Source organism: Arvicola amphibius, chromosome 3 (assembly GCF_903992535.2).
Source record: "Arvicola amphibius chromosome 3, mArvAmp1.2, whole genome shotgun sequence".
In the NCBI taxonomy this organism is placed as follows: domain Eukaryota; kingdom Metazoa; phylum Chordata; class Mammalia; order Rodentia; family Cricetidae; genus Arvicola; species Arvicola amphibius.
Genome location: NC_052049.1, coordinates 135,338,009 through 135,359,020, shown reverse-complemented (window position 1 = coordinate 135,359,020; position 21,012 = coordinate 135,338,009). Strand labels below are relative to the sequence as shown.

General features: G+C 47.8%; 1 protein-coding gene across 2 annotated transcripts in view; it reads right to left on the bottom strand.

Annotated features, from left to right (window-relative positions):
• Window positions 1–351: 351 nt before the first annotated feature.
• Window positions 352–21,012, bottom strand: part of Ca12 (carbonic anhydrase 12) — a 54,275-nt gene continuing 33,614 nt past the window's right edge. The window contains exons 3-11 of one of the 2 annotated variants that reach the window (XM_042054781.1): window positions 20,001–20,180; window positions 18,885–19,030; window positions 15,817–15,912; window positions 14,893–14,956; window positions 14,474–14,631; window positions 13,168–13,294; window positions 4,225–4,257; window positions 3,343–3,430; window positions 352–2,637 (exon numbers count right to left, since the gene is read on the bottom strand). In XM_042054781.1, coding sequence (XP_041910715.1) covers window positions 2,568–2,637; window positions 3,343–3,430; window positions 4,225–4,257; window positions 13,168–13,294; window positions 14,474–14,631; window positions 14,893–14,956; window positions 15,817–15,912; window positions 18,885–19,030; window positions 20,001–20,180 — 962 coding nt within the window. In that variant the 3' untranslated portion in view covers window positions 352–2,567. The remainder of the gene's footprint in view (window positions 2,638–3,342; window positions 3,431–4,224; window positions 4,258–13,167; window positions 13,295–14,473; window positions 14,632–14,892; window positions 14,957–15,816; window positions 15,913–18,884; window positions 19,031–20,000; window positions 20,181–21,012) is intronic. The other variant, XM_042054782.1, reaches the window with a different exon arrangement.

Genomic DNA, 21,012 nt, shown 5'->3' with positions numbered 1-21,012 from the left:
TCGGTACAATAAATATAGAAGTGCTAAACAAGCCATCATCACAGTGGCCTATGGGATGAGAGGCACAGGGACCCAGGGATACTATATCACCCCTGGTACTTTGTCAGGGCCAATCAGGAGGCCTTCAAAGAGTATCGAGAGGAAGAGGAATAGAAATATGATTAAGACAGTCAGTGCAGCAAATTCTAGAATGTCTATTAAAGCCATGGATACTAAAAAAAGGAACAGTGAGACTCGAATTCTCCTCAAGTTAAGAGGCAGAGGAAAGATTGCTGAAATCAGTGCCCCCCACGTCCCCAGTGCATGCCCCACCCCCACGTCCCCAGTGCATGCCCACCCCCATGCCTTGTGTTGGTCTTCTTCACCTGCCCTGTGCCCAGCCCTGTGCCCACCCAGGCTCTCCTAGGCACCCACCTTACACCTCACACAACCGAGATAAGGAGGCAAGCTGTGTGCACACCCCAGCACTGGTCCCTCAGTGGTGGCCCCGTGTCCACAGAATGAGGGGGAGTATGAAGAAAGCTGCATCTTCAAGAGCTAAAGGTTGACGGCGCTGACTCTCGGAGCGCTCTTTCGGCCTCCCTGGCTTCGTTTCATCTCATCCATGAGGACCAGACGAGGACTGAATGTCTGGACTGTGCTGAATGGGAAGAGGGGAGGAGAGATGCCACTGTTATCACCTCCTCGCGCATTTCCTTTCATGGCCAGTCTTCATGCCAGGTACTCCGAGCTCGCTGCGCTCTCACACAAGTTGTTGGAGTATAGTTCTTTGAGACAGTCTTGCTGTCCTGGAGTGCTTTATGCTAGTTTCCGGCTGACAATTCTGGCCCACTAAATTGTGTTGCTTATTCTTGAGGATTGTCCTTACTGTGGTGATACCATCAGGCACGTCGGTTGCAAGGCTGGGGGCGGGGTACCCAGACTCCAAGGCTGTCGGAGATCTTGTGTGTATGCGCATACACTGCACACACAGCCAAGACCCTGTTGGGTCACCTGTAACCTTGCCCAGGGAATTATGTTACAAAGACACAGGGCTTGCCACCATGAAAAGTTGTAATGGTAGAAAAAGATTTTTACCAAGTCAGAGGAAGGTGTAGAAGGAGAAAGATGTAAAAACAAAACAAAATAAACAAAAACCCTCGTACTTCAAGAGGACATTCCATGCTGTCAAAATGAGAGGAAATGGGAGAACTTCCTGTGAACGGCAGGGAACTAGCAATTAGGGGCTGGAGGCTGAGGCTACTGTTGAGCCACAGAGCCGACTGCGATCCACAGGGTTCTCACCTTTGTGGGAAGAACATGAGTAAGGAATTAAAGTATTCTCAGACACTGTGTGGCTGAAGGGGAAGAACAGGGAGAATCTTGGGAGCATTCTGTTGGTCTTAGTACCTAAATACCAGGACCTGCTTTGGCTCTGTGCAGATAGCTTCCTGCTTTGATAGTATGAAAATACATTTTGACCAAACATCATTTAGACTTCCCCCAGCCAGGGGAGCAGACAGTCCTGACACCCAGTCGATAGCAGGGATATCAGACAAGGTAGAAGTGACATTAGGGCAAAAGAAACAAAGTTGCACAGCTGTCTTGCTTCTGTCTGTTTCCCACCGGTTCAAAGCAGAGTAGATTATTCCATGAATCGCATCTACTCCAGGAGACAGAAAGGAACTTGCTTTCCAGCAGTGGAGCGGAGTACAAAGCAAACTGTCCTCCTGAGGCTAAGCAGACAGCAACTTAGACTCAATTTCTCTTACGCTGTATCTTGACTCCAAAACAAGACTCCTGGACAATGTACGCCTTCCCATTCCATCTGTTCCCCTTTCTCTGTCTCCCTTTATCTCCATTAAGAAATAGAAGTTGAGCCTGCATTTCTGTAAGATTTGGTCAATGTCTCTAACCCAAAAGACAGGACTGTGGCAATGCCTTAGTATATTATAGTTTTCTTTTTTTCTTCTCTCTTTCTTTCTTTCTTTCTTTCTTTCTTTCTTTCTTTCTTTCTTTCTTTCTTTCTTTCTTTCTTTCTTTCTTTCTTTCTGATAATCTGATGATTCTTGTCTCAGTTCTTCCCCATAGGCATTTGGTCAGGCTGGAGGGTCTGTCAGGGCAGAAGGAAATCCAAGGAAGACAGCTCCTTCCTGAGGGAGGAAGCTGAGTTTCAAAAGTATCACCTGAGCAAAGGGTGCGGCGCTCTCATCTGGAAGGTTAAAGGATAACTAGAATGTCCAGGGCACTGGAAATGTATCGAGATGAACCCAGGATGGAAGTGTTTTCCAAACATCAGCAGGTTAGCTTTGTGACCCAGAATTCTAAATCTTTAGCCGTCTCTTGCAGCTAGAGAAATCCACTGGAAGCTCCTGCCCCCTAGTTCAGTATAATCCCACTCACAGGTCACCCTGGGGTGGCTTACAGCAGAACAGGTGAGGCCCAGCCAGAAGCCTCACAAGTGTCTGGGGAAGGGGTTACGGTTGAGCTCGAGAGAACACCTTGAGGTATTTCAAGTGTCCAGAGAGCCAAAGTATGTAGTGTCCAAAGCAAAGTCCTTCCTTGGATGTCTGAGAGGGCCAGGGACCTCAGGCGCGGGCCTCAGTCTCCTTCTTGATGGCTGGTTTGTAAATGACTCCCTTGTTGTCACCTTTTTTGCTACAGGAACAATAAGAACACAAGTCTTTGTTAGTCAAAAAGGAGAGAGGGAGGGAGCCAGAGAGCAGTCTGGCTCAGGCATGGAATGAAGGAGGTCTAGAAGTCCAGAGTCTTCTCTGGGGACCTCACCCAGCTCTGTTGGTCTTGGGAGAGAACAGTGTCATACCAAGCAGTAACTAAAACAGAACCTACTTGCTTTTTGTTTTCGTACTAGACCTGCATTCTGAAGCAGGTCTCATTGTCGCCCCCACTTCAAACTTCTGATGCCATAATTAGAAACCTTATTTTCCATACCAAGAAAAATAAATTGTCTTAGGAAAAGCCAAGCATGGCAATAAAACTATGGGCAAAGGCATTTATAGCTAATATCAATGAAAGGTCAGGTTTTTCTTTATTTTTCTTTTTTGGATTCATAGAAGAAAAACCAGATGGAAAGATCTCAGTCCAAAGACCCATCTGAGGCCTCACAGCTAACTAGCCATGGCGCAAGGCGGGCAGAGTCACCTCCACACTGGAACACAGCAAGCCTTAAATGACCAGTGTCTCACGCAAGGAACTAGACGCTGGTGTTCTCAGAGCGGCGCTCCTGGGAGAGTGTGGGCTACACACGGGGGCTCCGCGTAGCTGTCTCACCAGAGAGGCCAAGCGTCACGAGTGCATAAACCACACATCCAGAACGGGAATTCTGAATCCAAACCAACTCACCTCTTCTTCCTTCTGAAGAGCCAGACGGACAGTGCCAGAACAATGGAAATGCCAAGAATGCCGGCCAGGGCCACTGAAAGGATGATTCCTGGAGAGGAGGCAGGGAGCCCGGGTCACATTCCGCCCTTCTCCTCCTCTGATCCCTGAGTGTGAACGTATGTCCTCGCTACAGCTGCCTCAGAGCACTGTGCTGTCCCCACCTCTGTTCCCAGATCCTGGCCTCTGGCTATGTGGGACTGACTGGCGGGAGCACTTAGAGGGACCCCAGCACATCACAGTGGTTTTCCAGCGGGGTCCCAACCTCGCACATGGATCATCCGAGGATTTCCAAAAGGTCAGCCCTCAGAGAACTGGTTCCAACTATTGGACCTGGGACCCAGGAATCCGCACTTGATTTTCAAACATCTCCAGCTGGTGCTGATGCTTGTGTTCTGTGAACCACACGTTGAGAAACCCTGGGCTACAGAGTAAGATCTCAGTCTACTTTTGCTTGCTGGAGGTAAGGTTTCTTGGGATGACTCTGTCAATGTTACCCCCAATTCACTGTAGTCCCAAACAACCAACCCCGAGGTCAAGGTCCTGTGACCTGACCTTATTCTTAGGGATGTTTTTAGGCAAGGCCCTCCAACCTTAACCAACAGAATATTGTAAATGGGATTTTTTTTTTTTTGGCATACACATCACAGAGTGATTCAGGGTTTTCATTAGAGAAACATTTGATTTGCAGTTCATTTTTCAATTAGAGAGCAGCTTGAGTGACACCAGAAGCCAAAGCGACAGCAGAGAAGCAGAGAAGATGGGCTGAAAGTGTCACAGGCCCAGATCACACTGAAAATCATGGGGTCACCCAGCTGTAACATGCACACTCGGGAGGCCACATACCCAGACTCAGTCCTGTGTCGGTAAGGAGTCCTACTTTAAAGGGGGGAGAAAAGATTGGAGGTTAATCTAGAGTCAGACTGTGATGGGTCTGACCAGTGCATAGCGTAAAACTCTTATTTTCGGTGGATTTTCCAGGGCTTGTTCAGGTTTGGGGATGGTCACCCTTGTCTTAGGTTGATGGGGTAGGGGAAATTCCCACCTAGGAATCCATAGTGTTTCCTCCTTCATCCCTTGTTCTTTTACCACAGTCTCTTTCTTTGCTAGGGCAAGACTTCAGTTTTTCTTCACAGTGGCCAAAGAAGCAAAGGGGATGGGTAAGAATCGCCCAATCTCGGCAGGCTGCTTCCTCTTTCTCTGATAGCTGCCTTCCTCAGTAAGGAAACTGCTACTGCCTCCCCCTACTCCCCCCTAGCATCATGGTTGGGTTCTTTCTTTGCCATTTCTGCTCGGGCCTACTGGACAAACTCCTCTACTATCCCAGCATTATCTTCTCTGCTTCGTGAGACTGGGGTATTACGACTTCCCCCAAGGAGTCACTATTAGGAATCAGTGGGATGAGTTTAGAGGGCTGAGTGGGGCGCAGCCACCAAAGGTAAAATCCCACAGCCTGCTAGGGATCCCCAGGGGCATAGTCACCCGCGACTGTGTCTTTCTGAATGAACAGAGGACCCTAATCACAACATCCTCCCTGAGCAGCCCCTAGCCTGCCTCCTATAAGTTCATGCTACTCCGCATCTTCCTCTCAGCCAGTCCTCCATCCAAAGAAGTCCGTTTACATAGACCCTCTTCTCCAGTGGTGTTCTGAAACTTCACGGAGTGTGTGTGTGTGTGTGTGTGTGTGTGTGTGTGTGTGCGCGCGCGTGTGCACATGCATGCATATCTGCATGCATGCCTCCCTGTCTGCTTTGCTGTCTATTTATGGTGTTTGTTCTAACTCACACTAGAAGCCTGGGTGTCACAGGCTGTGGTAACCCAGTCTGACACACAGAGATAGCCTGCACCTCTAAAGCCCACCATAGGCACCAAGACTCCAGGCGACCCTTGGCCAAGTGTGAGGTGCTAGCAAGCCGAGGGTAACAATTCACCCTTGGAGCTTCCATCATGCCGAGGCACAAGACCCGAGGCTTCAGGGGGGGTCAGGTTTGGCTCACCTGCCTTCTTCTGTCCTGTGGCCAGAGTCTGGCTGGTTCCCCAGGGCCCATAACACCTGGACCCATTCTCTATTACCCTGCAGTTTCACATCAAGCCTGCCAAGCCTCTGAGACAGGCCTGAACCCGAGTGGCCCTGGCTGTCATGAGATTAAGCTGAGTAAACATGAGGAGAGTGTCCCCCAGAACAGGTGGACACTTCCTGTTCTGACTGGCCACCACCAGTCATTCCTGGTTCTTCAGTAACTGCCCTGGTTAGATTGCCTGGCCAGCCCTCCCTGGTAAACTGAACACAGGGAACAGTGTGTGGCTCTAGATGTACACAGGGCAGGTTCCTACCCAGGGAATTTCACGCTCTACGCCATATACTGTGTACTCCCCCAGCCTGGGGTCCCACCACAGCCCAACTTAGTACTTAAGTTTGCTGGCTTTTTTTTTTTTTTTATGGTACCCAGAGACCTTGTTCATTTCTGTCTTAAACAAGCTGACTGTTTCTTCTCTAGCCCTGTGATGAAACACACTTTTGTCCCTCAAGCTCCAAAAGTTCGTAGTGCTGATCCAGCCACATAAGACTGTCTCCAGGAAGCCACTTAGCTAGGACGTCCAAGCTGGGCCATGTCTTTCACAGCCACCATCCATGTGAGAGCCACATGGGCCAAAACAGCTGAGCACACTCACCACATGGCTGAAGGGGTTATCTGTGTGCTGTGGTCTTGGGTTGCTAAGCAAAGCCCATAGAGAGCTAGGCCCTAGAGTGACGCTTTTCTCCAGAGTGGCCCAGCTTGCTGGCTGCTCTGGAGGAAGAGTCTGGCTTTCCTTGCTTGCTCCGCAACATTTCAACAACAGCATAATTGGACCCAGCTCCCACCCAGGTTTTTTACTCCTGAGTGGACTCCTGTCAGGGACTAAATTGCCTCTCCTTGGAAACAATGATGTGAGTCCAAACAACAAGAAGACAAAGAAAGGTGCAGAGACTGGGACAAGTGAATTTCCAGCTCAGACTTTGATGTTGCAAAAAAAAACCAAAGCAGCTAAGGAGCCAAGGAAGAAAAGCCCTGGCAAGGGGGTCACCATGATGGCTCTACCTCCCCATGATGCGCAAGGCAGGAAGATGTGCTTAGAATGCCACCATCTTATCAATTTCAGCAATATCAAACATGGTCTGCAGCAAAAGACCTCACTCGGTGGGTTTGAGGCCCACTAAGGATAGGGCCAAAACATCTGCTAGCCAAATAGCCAGGGATCTAGGAGAAATATCGATAATTTGAGAACTAGAGCCAGAAAAAGAAGGTGAAGTATTTCTCAGCAGAGGCTCAGCCAGGTGAGACTAGTCTCTGGGCAACTAGAGTACCAGTATCCAAGATGGTTCAGGATGGGAAGGGCTGGAGAACGTTATGTTCGGTATAAACAAAGAAACTGGTTGTTTCCAAACAGGGACAATGACATAGAGTTCCTAAAGAAGAATGATGAGACAAACGGGGAAAATGGAGACAGGCCTGTTCTCAGTGGTGGCCCATGACATCCAGCTGGTGAGAACCTAGCAGAAAAGACTCCCGAGATGGATAACTCAAGCTGAGAAGATGGGGGAGCACTGCCTGCTCAGTGCCTCCAGAGAGCACTTGGGTACCAGCCAGGGTGAACAGAGATAGGGCAATACGACACACAAAAGGAAATTGTGCACAGGTACAGACAGCAGCATTGTCCAGGAAGGCAGGACACCTGTAGAAGGTCAGGAACTGCTTAACACAAAGGCCTTGCTACCTGGACTAGCCGGCTTGGGAGCTGCATCTTCCGCTGGCATCTGGCTGCACCAAGGATGCTGGTTAACTGCTTTTGAGGTGTTCTGAAGCCTCAAGCACAAACACAGACAAGTCCAGCCCGAAGAGCAAGCACTCATTCACACATCTTGGAGTACCTGGAACAACAGCCTAGTATTTTCTAGTTCTACTTTCAATTCTGTTTCATTGTGGGATACGATCTCTTATTTCAAAGTCCTGTCAAAGCATGGACTGTTCTCAAAGAACAACATGTTATGTAGGGATGATATATGCATGAGCCAGTCTTGCATGGTCTCCAGGAGAGTTTAGGTTTCCCTGGAGTTTAAATGATTAAGAACATGACATTGGCTTAGAATGGTAACAAATTACCCTTGCTGCGTGATGTCATAAGCCATAGAGTCAATGGCTGCAGTACTAGCGTTCTCTTCAGATTGTACTTGCTTAGGAAAATGCCCTCGGTGACCAAGCACACATTGCCGCTGTCTTTGGAAGGTATTTTTTAAACCAGGCACTGCTTTTCATCAACCGTATACAATGCAATGAGGGAATGACTTCTATAAAGAAGCTGGCTTATAAAACTGTGAGAGAAACTGAGGGCTTTGTCACCCAGATGGCAAGCACGCCTGCCACACTGCTCTGAGCCAGGGGCCATGCCAGCTCTTGTTCTTTGCATTCAGTGGTTCAGGCTGCCAGGGCTTAGTGGGTGAGGGCTAATAAGATGGGGAGCTTATATCCCCGTGAGCTCGGAGCAATGGAAAGTGTGGCATGCATCCGTTGGCAGCTTGCTCTAGGCCTTTAAAACTCGGCTGCAAGTTCTAGTCTTGAATTTCTCTTATGCAGGGTTTCATTTTCACATTGTTGGCAAACTTAGAATAGAGCAAAGTAAGACTTGAAATTTGACAAGTGGCCAGGCATATGTGTAAACCATTCTAAAGTGAAGATGGTGGGGAGGAAAGGGAAAAGAAAACGGTCGGTTACATTCTTTCGGCAAGCTTGTAACATGCACCAGGCATGGTGCCAGGAATAAAGAATGAATGAGACATGAGACACTGGCATCCTTTCCGTAAGGATGTAAGTGTGCAGTGTATAACCCCCCCTCTCGTTTTACTGTATTATAATAAATAATTAGTTATATGTCACATACTACAATAGAGATGAATAAATCAGATGAAAGAGGTGGGTAAGCTCCCTCCAGGGTAGTAGGGAGGGCTTTTGAGAGAGTGTGATTAAAGTTGGGTCTTAAAAGAACTTTGAGAATGAGAGAGAGTCATTCCAGACAAAAAGACTAGTGATTAGTGCATGTGCCTTCCCTGTTTTAGGAGGCCCCGCACTTCGGGGACTGAAGCTGAGGACAAGGATGGTTGCCACCGAGAGCTAACATAGGAGGATCAGCCAGGGGCCTCATCAGGAATGGGCCCAGCCTTATGCCTGGCCCCTTTCCCAGCTGTTGCTCCTGAACTCAGCCTGCTCCATGTCAGGGGTTTGTAATCAGGAAGATGGAATCCTCAGGGAAGTGTTTGCTTGTTTGTTGGTTTGTTTTCCTGTCCCCACAGTGCACAGCTTGGGCCGTGCTGGGGAAACGCGGTGTGCTGAGGGGAATGGAACTTCACTTCTTAGCACATTGGATGTTTGCTGCTGACAGTTCAGACCCCCAATCCAGGTCTAGGAATCTGAAGGTAGGAACTTCTCTGGTTTCTCATTGGATGCCTTGGAAGAACTGAGGATACTCTTCCATCTAATAACTTTATTTATAAATAGAAACTTGAAGAAACACAAGGTCAATAACCATGGAACATAAAGTTCTAGTCTCAAAAAAATTAATTAGCCATCTTAGCTGGGTAAAATTTCTCTCTTTTGCAAGTTTCTCTAAAACTATGCGGGTCTCTCCGAGATAAGCAGGCTCAAGTTCTATCACTCTGCAAATGGCCATTGGTTAGAGCCCTCCCCGTCTGCGTCCAGCAAGCTCAATAGTGCAGCACACTCACGCATCTGAATGCTCCTCAGCTGGCTCTAGATCCATAGTGAGCGCATGCAGTTCCTCAGAGCAGCCCACTAAAGACATGATTATGGAAACTTTTTGACCTCATTGTGCCTCTCCAGTTTCCCTGCCCCTAACATACTTGAGGGGAACTAGCCAATATTAGGTATTCAGGTTTGCTAGACCTTACTATCCATTACCATTTGGACTAGAGTTGGTGTCACTGACTGGGAAGAAATTGACCTGGCCCATGCTCTTTCTAGCATTCTTGCTTAGGGTACCTGGCTCTCAGGAAACCAGAGCTGGCTTCAGGTGAGTCTTCTCTCTAGCACCTCACCTTGAGGGCAGGCCCAAGCCTTCCTTGGAAAGAGTCCACTTTCCAGAGTCCCTACAGGACCTGCAGCCTTCCATCTGAAGTAGGGATGTTAGGTCATCAAAACAGCCACCAGGTGAGAAAGCCTCCTACAGATGGAAGGGGACAAAGGCTTTCTCACTTGGTGGTCAACTTGACCAAGTCCCTCTCTTGCCATTTCTCACAGCCTTGCTCAGTTATATAAGAAGGATATTTACTGAAATTCTAAAGGGCTATGGGAACAAGCCCTTTAGAATTTGTTTGGGATTAGCATCACAAGACTCAGGTTTTCATGACATAATACAGTAAAGACTAGAGATGGCTCCATGGTTGAGAACACTAGTTGATTTTCCAGGAGTTAGGTTTGATTCCCAATACCCACGGTATTGAAAGTGGTGACTCACAACTGTCTGTAACTACAGTCCTATGGAATCCAACACTCTATTCTGATCTCCTGGGGCATGCACATGGTATACAGACATACATGCAGACAAAATATCTATATACATATAAAAATAAAATTTTAATTTAAAAAATAAAGATCAGCGCATGTGACATTCAACTTTAGAATCCTGTACTAAAGGGGAGAAAACCAATCCTCAGCCTACAAAGTCATTGACCATGCCCTGGGATAGTAGTTCTCACTGGGGCCATTTTGCTTCATCTCCCCTAGAGAACTGGGCAATGTCTAGAGATATTTTTTGAATGTCACAAGTGGGAACATGCTACCAGCATCTAATAGGTAAGGATAAGAGACATCTGTTAATGCTACAGGGCACAGGGAGGCTCCCACAACGAGAATTATCCTGCCCTGTGTGCCATTAGTGCCAGGGTGGAGAAACCCCACTCTAGGGCTACTTTGTAGCTAAAATACAAATCCCTTACAGGAAGAAGGCACGTTCTGTAAATCTTTTGTAAGCATGTTCTAGGAAAATAGCAATTAAATGGTTCAATCCTATTTGTTTCAATTTAATTAAATCTCAGAACACACACACACACACATGTACACACCTGCATATGCGCGTGCACACACACAGTGTGCTCGCCCTTGCATTTTCTCTCCTAGAGATTTTCTCTACTTGGATTCCTCAGGTCTCATTAACTTCCAAAGGAAACTGCATAAAACAGACCCTAAATATAACTGGGCTTCTATGGAAGAATCTGCAAAGAACTGAACCCAAATTACTCAGGAGCCATGTGTTCAGACAGACTCATGCTCCAAACCTGAAACTTCATGTTAGCCAGACCTGCTCCAGAGGGGCTGTGAGTGGCCCTTGTGGGCAGAGGAGGGTAAGAGCTGAGCCTCCTAGGGGCTGCTTCTTCATCTTGCCCTGTTTGCTGTCTGTGTTTTGGAGTATGAGGAAAGGGAATGCTTTGGCGAAGTTTCTATAATCAGTGTCTAAGTGAACAATTTCCCGTTGAACTGCTGCAGATTCTCCAAGGAGAAAGCTGAGCCTTGCCTCATGGAAGCAGCAATCTCTGACCAAGCCATGCGGGAGGGTCTGTGGCAAAGCTATGTTTGGGCTTTGATCTTGATGTCCTAAGCCAGGGATTAGGCTTCAAGCTTCTGTCTAAAGCCTGCTCAGTCTACTCCAGCCAGACTTACAGGATCTACCAAAGCGCTCAGCTACAAAGCTGCCTGTATGGTCCGGTCTACAAGCAGCTACTTAGGCCTGAGCCCATCTAAGAAGATGGCTAATTAGCGCCAGTGCCACAGTCCATCGGTATAAGTGGGGATTACTTTTAGTTGTCATAATCAAATTCCTGCACGGTTTCTTCTGATCCTTTGTAACTGCCCCCACACACTGACCCTGCAATGCAAAGTGAGCATTGACAGTGATTAGTATCCATTCTGAATCACAGCATGTCGGCACGGAAAGGATGTCAGAGCCTACCGCCCTGTGAACAAGGAAGCCAAGGCCCAAGAAGGGTGTGCTTTGTCCACATCATAGAGCCAGGAGAACATGAAGCAGCAATGCCTTGAACCCAGGTCTTCTGACTTCAGGGAAGGTATCCGTTACCCTCTTTCCAGGTACATATACAGACTAGCTCAGAGAGCGGCTCTTACAGCCCATAAATCATAAGCAAAATTTTGCCTGATATGTGTGGACTATGGTCCTTATCTCTAGGCCTTTAAATTTAAGAACTGAAGTAGTTCCATACGGAGTATGATGCCTCATGACTATAACTCCGACCTCTTGAGAGGCTGAGGCGGGAGAACCATAAAGTCAAGGCCATCCTAGACCTCCACAGTGGGTTGCAAGGCAGCCTGAAATATAGGAGACCTTGTCTTGAAAACACTGAGAACTGAGAACAAAGGTTCAACTCTGCATACTACATAGTCCACCTAGAAGACTAGGGAAGGAGGATGCTGTGTCCATAATGGGGAGAGAATGAAAACATCCCAGGAACTCAAATCATCCACCAGAAAACAGGTGGGTTATCCCTGTCTTACCCATTCTCGGGTCATAGGGAGGGCCACCCTGTTCCCAGATTGTATTTCAGACTCAGAAACTGAGGAGAAGGGCAAGGACCTTAACTGAGTGATACCTGGAGAGAACACAAGGCGCAAACCCTCGGGCCGGAGCATAACCCACAGAGACAGTCTACAGACACAGTGCTGGCTGTGTCGATGGGTCAGTTCAGAAGGGCAAATCTCTAATGCCTTCTGGCTTCTTCACGCGGTCTTCATGGGCTCATGACTCAACTGGGCAGGTGACAAGCATAACCTCATAGAGTAAAGGACCAGCAACAACAAAAAGCCTGAGATAAGATGAGGGGCATGGCTCCTCTAACAGGCGGGCTTACGTATATGTTTTAACGTATGGACCCCGACACTACTGAGCTATGTGTGACATACGGAAATGACAGCAGCACTTCTGCAGATCTGCACTGCTTCTGACCGTCCGAGATCCCCAGACTTGGCAAAGCCCGGGAAGGTGTGGTGAGAAAGTTCCCTCGGAGGTGTGAAGATGGGTGTGGGTGGCAAGAGCTCTCCTTGTCCCCATCACCACTGTAGTGCACCGATGGAGGCACCGAGCAAGCGGAGCTTTCATTTTCTGCTACTCATCACAGTTATAGACGTAGAAGGAATAATGAGTTCTTAGCAGCTGGAATACACCAAACTCTTCAGCTTTATCCTGCTTGGAATGCGTTTGCTGGTGCTTATATCAGTTCCAAGATTAGACCAAAAAACTGAAACGGAGTGCTTTCTGGCTAATGGGCCCTGCTACTTTAGACTTTGAGCAGATGTGGCCATGAACATGGGTTATACCCTTGACTTTGCAAAGAAGCGCGGATGCTTGGAGCATGTAATCACTTCCTTCAGCCTCGGGCAGGGCTTATGTAGCCCTTTATGCCTAGGGAGTCTAAGGTGGGAAGTGGAAGTCTCTCCTCGTGCAAAAGATTCCATGTGTCTTAGGATAAGGAATCATTCTTCAGAGCAGAGAAGTCCCGAAGGGCATCTCACCACCATTGGTGGGTGACGTAAGGGCTTCCGTCCATGTGCCTCAAAGTCCTGTGCTCCTCTGCAAGGACTTGAGGAAGCGGAGAACACAGAAGGGAGACCACAGTAGCTCCCACACCAACGTTCCTAGACGTGTTCTGATTTCTTAGCAGTCAGGGGACTCTCAGCCAGTCTCCTAAGGGCACACTGCTACCTCCCCCTCCCCCAGCATCTTCCTCACCTTGTCGGAAGGAGATGTACACCAGCCTCTCATCAAACTTCTGGACCCGCCGGAAGTTGTTGACCATTTCTCTGGGGGAAGGGTCGTCCATGTGTGTGAAATACAGAGCTGTCTCCAAAGCCAGCAGCTGAGGGGAAAAATGGAAACGGGTCTCATGAGCAGAGGATACTCGCTGGCCTGGCCTCCTGGGGAGAAGCCTCAGGAATCAGCTCATGAAGTGCTTGGCAGGAAGTATTTGAAAGCAGTGGGAAAGCCAGAGAAGATTGCTCATCCCGAAGGTCTCACTAGCTAGCTTCTGCTCAACTGAGCTGGGTCCTTCCTGCTGTCAAGGTTCCCGATGACCACAGACTCTGCCCCCGAGGAAGGGAAAGCTCAAGAGAAGGACTCCTTAATCTCTCACCAAGACCACATTCCTTTCTTGATCTGAACTCTTAAAGCAGTGGGGGCTGGGCTTGTTTTTTCTTTTTCTTTTTTTTTTTTAAATAATCAAATCAGAATAAAAGACAGAGGGAGGAGGCCCCCTGGTGATCTGACTGCTGGCTCCCTGGCATTTGCACACCCCCACGAAGATGATCCAACCTGTTTCCATGGCAGCTTCTGGGTTAGGCTGTGGCTGCTTCCCCACACAGTTCACCTCTGATTCAGCTCATCCCCTCTCTTGTCCACCCACCAGATGCCATTTACCGAGGTTTCTCTGTTCAGAAGCTCGTAGTACAGAGCAGGAGTTTGACAGTGAGGGCTGGCTGGAGCGACCGGAGTGGGGGTTATTATTATACCATTGGCCTTCTCTACACTTTTCTTCTTCGTGCCTTCAGGCTGTGGGGTAGCAGGATGCGCAGTGACTCATCTCAGGAATCAGGTGATCCTGAGAACTTCTGACCCTGACTCCAACGTGAGTGGTTGCTAATGACATGGCTCCCTAACTTTCACTTCTGGATCCTGAGCTCTAAGACCTGTGACTCCCTCACCCCCGCAATCCCAGGACCCATGTGTTATCCGACTATGAACTTTACCCCACCAAAGAGCCAGACTCTCCCACCTGGACAGCAAATGCCACCCAGCCACTGAAGACTATGCTTGCAAACTCAGCTTTGCAGCTCTCTTTAAAGAACTGCAGGAGGTATGTCCATTTTCCTAGCTTGATGTTTAACTCCTCCTAGAGCTTAGTCTGTAATTTCTGCAGCAGTTCAGTGGCAGGTCACTGGAGAGGTTCTGAAAGCTGCTAATGAACTCAGAGGAAATCAAGTCATTGATTAGAACAGCTTGTGGCAGGGAGCAAGATGCTGTATGGTCTCTGGCTTGTTACCTGATCCTGGGAAATCTGCACAGGATTTCGGAAAACTGTCCAGAGCACAGTAGGGTAGCAAGGAGGTGTCGTCAGGGACCCTACATAGCGGTAGTACTCGCCAGGGCTCTCAGGCAGAAGTTCTTCAATGTTGAAGCCTTGGATGCGCACTTGTTGGCCTGGAGAGACATATTGGGAGTGAGGGTAACAGTCTACCTCCTGATAGGAGAGGCATAAGCATAGTAACCGAGCTTAAATACTCACATTCAGGCACAGAGAATATGTTCTCTCCTGGGGCACCTGGCCCAGAGTCACAACACTGCCCAGTGATCTGCTGTTTTCAATGCACCCATCCCTTATGCCATTGCTATTCTTAAGGTGACACAGTTGTGACCACATCCTGTGTAACAGTGAAGGAGAAGTAGCCAAGAACCCCTCACCTTTGTACTTAACATTTTGAAGATGACGGAAGATCTTGTCATATGACGGATTGATGGCGCCTATCTGCAACAGAGACCAGGAAGGGTGAGCTGGAGCGGAGTAAGATAGGCTCAGCCCACATGGACAGCAGCCATCAGAGGGCTGGTTGGAGGCCTTCCCTGAGGATCTGACCCATCACCGAATGGTTGAGAGTTAGTACACGGTCTTGACCTTGGCATCAAATGATATCTAGTTTTCAACTGAAGACACCAGGTTTGAGTATCCCAGTATATAGGGTGTGTTCCTGGTTATCTGATACAAACCCAAAGACTACATCAGTCCATTTAACCTGGAACTTAAGGGAGCTTTGAGTTCACAAAAGTAAGTAAGTAAGCACACTGGGAAATGGGAACATGTTGCCTCACTGGGGGGAAAGCAAAGCCAGCTGATCATTCCCCATCCCTGCCCCCAGTTTTTGAGATAAAATCTTGATATGTCTCAGCCTCCATCCTGCTAGGATTACAGGCATACACCACCATACAGGCTCTATTCTTGTTTCCCAATATTAAATCATTCATTCCAGAACAGAGTTTGGATGCTAGGTGTTGAATCAGTGATGGGCACATCTGAGGATGCAGCATAAGGATCTCTGTACCCCACAGGTCCTCCCCAGCCATGCGGCCTCAGACCGTGCAACAGGACTGGAGACAGGGGCTCATATTTTCAATGTCACAAAAGCCATGTCTGTCTCAGCTGCCTAGATACAGAAAAGGCTTCCTCTGAGAAAAGAGAGAAGGAGCCTTCTGAGGAATGACCCTGCTCTAGAGGCAATGCAGGGCCACCCAGGAGCAGCTCACTACCGACTGCTGTGCACAGCACACATGCCTGGTCCTGACACCATCCCTGCTACAGACTTCATATGAGAAACCCTCTCAACCGCATACCTCGATGAGAACGGCAAGGACAGCAAGGCCTTCTGACTTGTTGCTGGCAGCGCTGAAGTCAGGGTACAGGTCTGAGTTATAATGGACGATGTGCAGCTGCAATAGGAGAGAAGGCGCCCAGGAGGGGACAGGTGATCCCTCACCCTTAGCATCTGTCCCCAGTTTTCCCCTTTCCCCAGTTCTCTCCAACCTGTAAACTAGGTTTCCTAGTGTCTGATAAGGCACCTGAAAGTAGCAGAGGTACAATAGACATGAATGGATGGATGAATGAATGAATGAATGGGTTTTTATATTAACCACGAGAAGATGTTGGTACTTTGGAGCTCTCTCTCTCTCTCTCTCTCTCTCTCTCTCTCTTTCTCCCCCCCCCCCCGGAGCCTGGAGCCAAGTAGTCTCCTGTAGTTTGACATCCCTGTACTTGCTCTGGAAGCAGTAGGACTGGGGCAGGAAACCAGCTGCCAGCTACAACTTCATCGTGATTGATAATGCACAAAACCCTGGTGTTTATCCCTCAGGCAGACAGAATCGCTGCTTTACCAGTCAGATTCTCAGAGCCTGTGAAACAAAATGACATCCCACACATGTAGACTTTTATCTTCTCAAAATAAAATTCTAAGTGGTGGAGTTTTTAATCAGGTCAGAAGTTAATTATTAAGGTAAAGAAGTTTTTGAGAAATCCTAAATTTGGCAAGTGTACAAGGCACATATTATGACCCTTGTTATTATAAATCCTGCTTAATCTGACTTTTAATCCTAAAGATAGTATCACCAGCCGTCTGAAAACTTTCTAGTGGATAGCTCTAAATGCAAAATGCAAGCCTTGTATTCTGTGCCCTTGACTATTGCATGTGGAAATCTTTATCTCGATTTCTTTTTTCCTATTCGTTATCTTCCTTTTTAAAAGGAATTTGACATAAGGTCTATTTTAATGTCATTACATAGCCCTTTTGCTGTTTTTTATTTCATTTTATTTTTTTATGTGTATGGATGATTTGCCTGCATGTATATCTGTGTACCATGCACTTGCCTGGCTCGGGAGGAAGTCAGAAGAGAGCACTGGTTGGAGTTATAGATAGTTGTGAAGTGTGAGGGAATAGGACCAGGGTCATTTGGGGGTAGTGGGGAGAATCTTACTTGTATAGCTTACGTCAGCCTTGGGCTTGAAAGCCTGCTAACTCAGCCTCTTGAGTGCTAGGGTTACAGGCTTGCACCACCACATCTGACTGTCCTGTTATTTCTTGTACGTCATCTTCTGCTAAGGCTTCCTTAGGAGCCCTTGTTTCGCCATCTTTCCCCATGAAGGACAGCCCACCACCTGGCCCACACCATCTTAGGATGGGGAAGCAGAGTTGACATCTGTTTGTCTAAATTACCCGACATCGTTATTGCTTGACCTTTGCCCACAGTCTGCTTCAGCTCTTACCATTTTCAGACTAATTTAAAAAGTAGGCTAAAAGCTAATCTAGGTCTATAGGCATTCCCTGGTGAGGGCTTCAGAAAGAATCGTCTGTAGTCCCCACCCAATAGAACGGAGAATCCTCGGGTTAGGCTCGTGCTGATGCTTTTTCTCTCGTATTAGCAATTATGACCTATTTTTTTTTTTAACCAGGATTTGTCTGACGATTAACTTAAGAGCAGAGGATACAATAATTAGTAATATTTTTTAAGATTTTATTTTTATTTTAGCTAGACATGGTGTGGCATTCCTTCAATCCCAGCATTTCAAAGGCAGAAACAGGAGGGTTTTGGTGAGTTCAAGGCCAGCCTGGTCTACAGAGTAAGGTCCAGGCCAGTGAGGGCTACATAGCCAAAGGGCTACATAGCAAAATTTTGTCTCAACTGTTAAAAAGATTTGTGTGTGTGCATGCACATGTGAATACGGTATCTGAGGAAGCCAGAAGAAGGCATCGGAACCACTGAAGGTAGAGTTATAAGCAGTTGTTAGCTCCCAAAATGGGTTCTGGGAACGAAACTCAGGTCCTTCTTAAGAGTAGTACGATGTCTTAATTGCTGAGCCATCTCTCTAGCACCCTGGAAATATTTTTAAATGTGTAAACTCTCCAAACCTACATCCTAGCTGCCACTTTATTCTCCCAGGGAAAAGCAGAAGCCTCAACATTGCAATTAGCTTGCGAGAAATTGCAGTTCTTGAGCTCCAGGGAAGGAAGGGTTTGCTCTGAAACCGTGCACCTCCAGTCCTACTGTTCTCTTGGGCCAGAATCACATCCCTCCACACTTGTAATAGACCTATAATTAGGTTGAGACGTTAAGCAGTTCAGCAGTTGTGAACAGAGGAGAGAATGTTTGTAACATTATTTAGCATGAGATCGGCTGGCTGACCATTTATCTCTTCCTATTTCTCTATAGACAGTCAGAGCCACATCCCCAACTCAGAGCTTGGATTGGAAGAATGCAAGACCCCTCACCATCCCAGCCCATCCCATGCCTGTGAGACAGCAAGAACATTCTGCCTCCCTTCTCATTCCCTTTGGTACTTTGGATTAGAATCTCAAGGCAACATGACACAGTGCTATGCCCATATCCCAAACCATTTTCAGAGAATCTCTGCTCATAGTGATGCCCTGCACATCTCAGTGCCAGTCACCCCTTAATCTATGGCAAACTATAAGAGCGGTCCTGAATAAGTGTCCTCATATTCCAAATATAATTCATGACTAAGAAGAGGAAGGAGGATGTGGGGAAGACATTTGTAAGCAGCATGATGTATGAAGACTGAGAAGCATGGGGGAGCAATGAACCTGGTGTAATTAACAGCCAGGCAAGTTGTGAGGTCTTCATGTGCACACAGCAGAGTATGTCTAGAAAAGGGCCACATGCATCCACCAAGCCATCTGCAAGGCTGGCCTTCTCAACCGCATCCCACAGTAAAAGAAACAGGCAAACTCAGTATGCTCCAGCAAAGGAAGGGACAAAGACACCTGGCTAAAAGCAGGGCAGTGAGACTTTGCTGTGCTGCCCACGAAGACTATGAAGGTTGCTCTATCCCAGTGACCACAGAGAGGGGAACCAGCGCCAGGTACTCTCTACCAGACTGGCCATTCACTCACCTCGGCGGCGAAATGCTTCCCACTCACGGTGTGTTCAGAGCCACGGGGGTCGTTACGGTTCCCCCAGTGCAGGTGCAGCTGCTCCGCCCTGTATTGGTGAGGCTGGAGGCCCTGGATATACATGTCCGAGTTCAGATTCAGTCTCACTGTGAAGAATGGAGAAGCAGCCTTCAGAGCCCTGGCCAGCTGAACCCTGGCCAGACCAGCCCTGCTAGAAAGCAGGCAGTCAGGCAACCCCCTGCACAGGTACAAGTGGATAGACCAGAGCAATAATGCCTGCAGGTCGGAGACCTGGCCTCCTTCCCCTAGGGCAACTCCAGTGGCCCCAGCACCTTCATGGATCTCCCTGGAAAGTATCAGCTCTACGCCGATGATGGTTGTTTCTTTACTTATCCATGTATCAGGCTCCTGCCTGTGATAATAGGACCATCAGTGAAGAACTTCCCAAGTTGGAAAATTATATTCCAATGATAATTGCTATCTCAGAAGCATTTACTATACAACAGACTCATGTGCCCTGTCTCTCACATTCACCAAACAGATCAATGGGTCTCTCTTCCAAATGACAATTCAAGGAAGTTAAAACTCTTATCCAGTCTGATGACTCATTAAGATCTGTGATGGCTAATCTTGGTTGTCAACTAAATTAATATCTGGAATCAACTACATCCTAAGCTGCTGGACACTCTTCTGAAGATTTCCTTGGGCTCGTGTGTGTGTGTGTGTGTGTGTGTGTGTGTGTGTGTGTGTGTGTGACAAAGTCATGATTCAACCCCAGTCTGACTGACTCTAAACCCTGAGTGTCCACCCACTGAATTGCTGGTTTCACCCTGGCAGCTTAGTCCATGGACCAATGGGATCAGACCTATCTCTTCCCTCCTGCTTCCTCAAGCGACGGGATTCAGAAATGTGCTGCCAAGAAGCATCACTGGAGCCAGGACTTGTAGCACCCACCCCCATACACAAGGCAGTGGGCCAGGCATGCCCCATAGTCTCCTCCAAGCTCCTTCTCCTGAGTGCCTCCAGGGGCCCCTCCCGGCCAGATACAAGAATCAGACCAAGGAGTCAACAGGGCCTCAGATCTGCCTCTCAGGGTCTCTGAGATCTCCCCCTTACCAGAATGGCCATCATTGGTCAGGTTCAACAGCTTTTCAGCAGACACATTGTAACCTTGGAACTGTAGGGGTGTGAGGCTGGCATCGTACTGGAGGATGTCGCTATGCAGGTCTATCGGGGACTGTAGGAGGCCCCCACATGACGGGTACTTCTTGGACCAGTTCTTTTCCCCAGTAGCACCTAGAAGGAGAGATCCAATCTCAAGCTTAGTTTTCCACAAGGAATTTTCCCTACTGTCTAATCTCTGTATATAAAATAACTCCTTTCTATTCCCTTATCTTTCCATAGGCAACCACACCATTCTACATGAGGCAAGTGTACGTACTGGTCCCTTGGCTTCAGATGTGGATGTAATCTAAGACTAGGGAGAGTCAGAAGAAATACTTGACCTCTTTGCTCATTGTAATGCTATGAGGGAGAAGAGGCGGCCCTAGTTTTAGAGGTAAGCTGTTCAAGAACTGGAGATACCAGCTTATAGAATCGGGCCCAGCAAACATCTCAGAACCATCTGCTGTTAAAGTCCCGGAGAGGTCAGAAGAACTGGATTAGCCCAGGCCATAAACTAGGGCCCCCACCCAACCTCCACTTTATTGCCATGTTGACACAGTACATATCCTGCCTACATGAAGACTGGAGGCATCCAGTAATTTACCATTCACTTGGTGAGCACCTATATATGCCACCTATGGACTCTAGGTCTTGATGCCACCAAGTTGGATACTCTAGGGACATGCAAGCAGGTCTTCTCGTGGGGAAAATTTGATGAATCTGTCAAACTGTGTCAAGATGCACCATGGGTATCTGACTATCATAGCTTGAGTAGGTCTCTGAGGCTGGAAGGTTCACGGTGTGATGTTCCTGATAGGAAACCCTGGGGATACAGACTCCTGATACCCACATCTAGAGTGCAGGATGCAACCCTGAAGCAATACTTGGAAAATATTGAGTAATTATAGGCCTGGCATCACAAAGACAAGCACAGCAAGGTTTTAACTGAAAGGAAGCCTGGTAA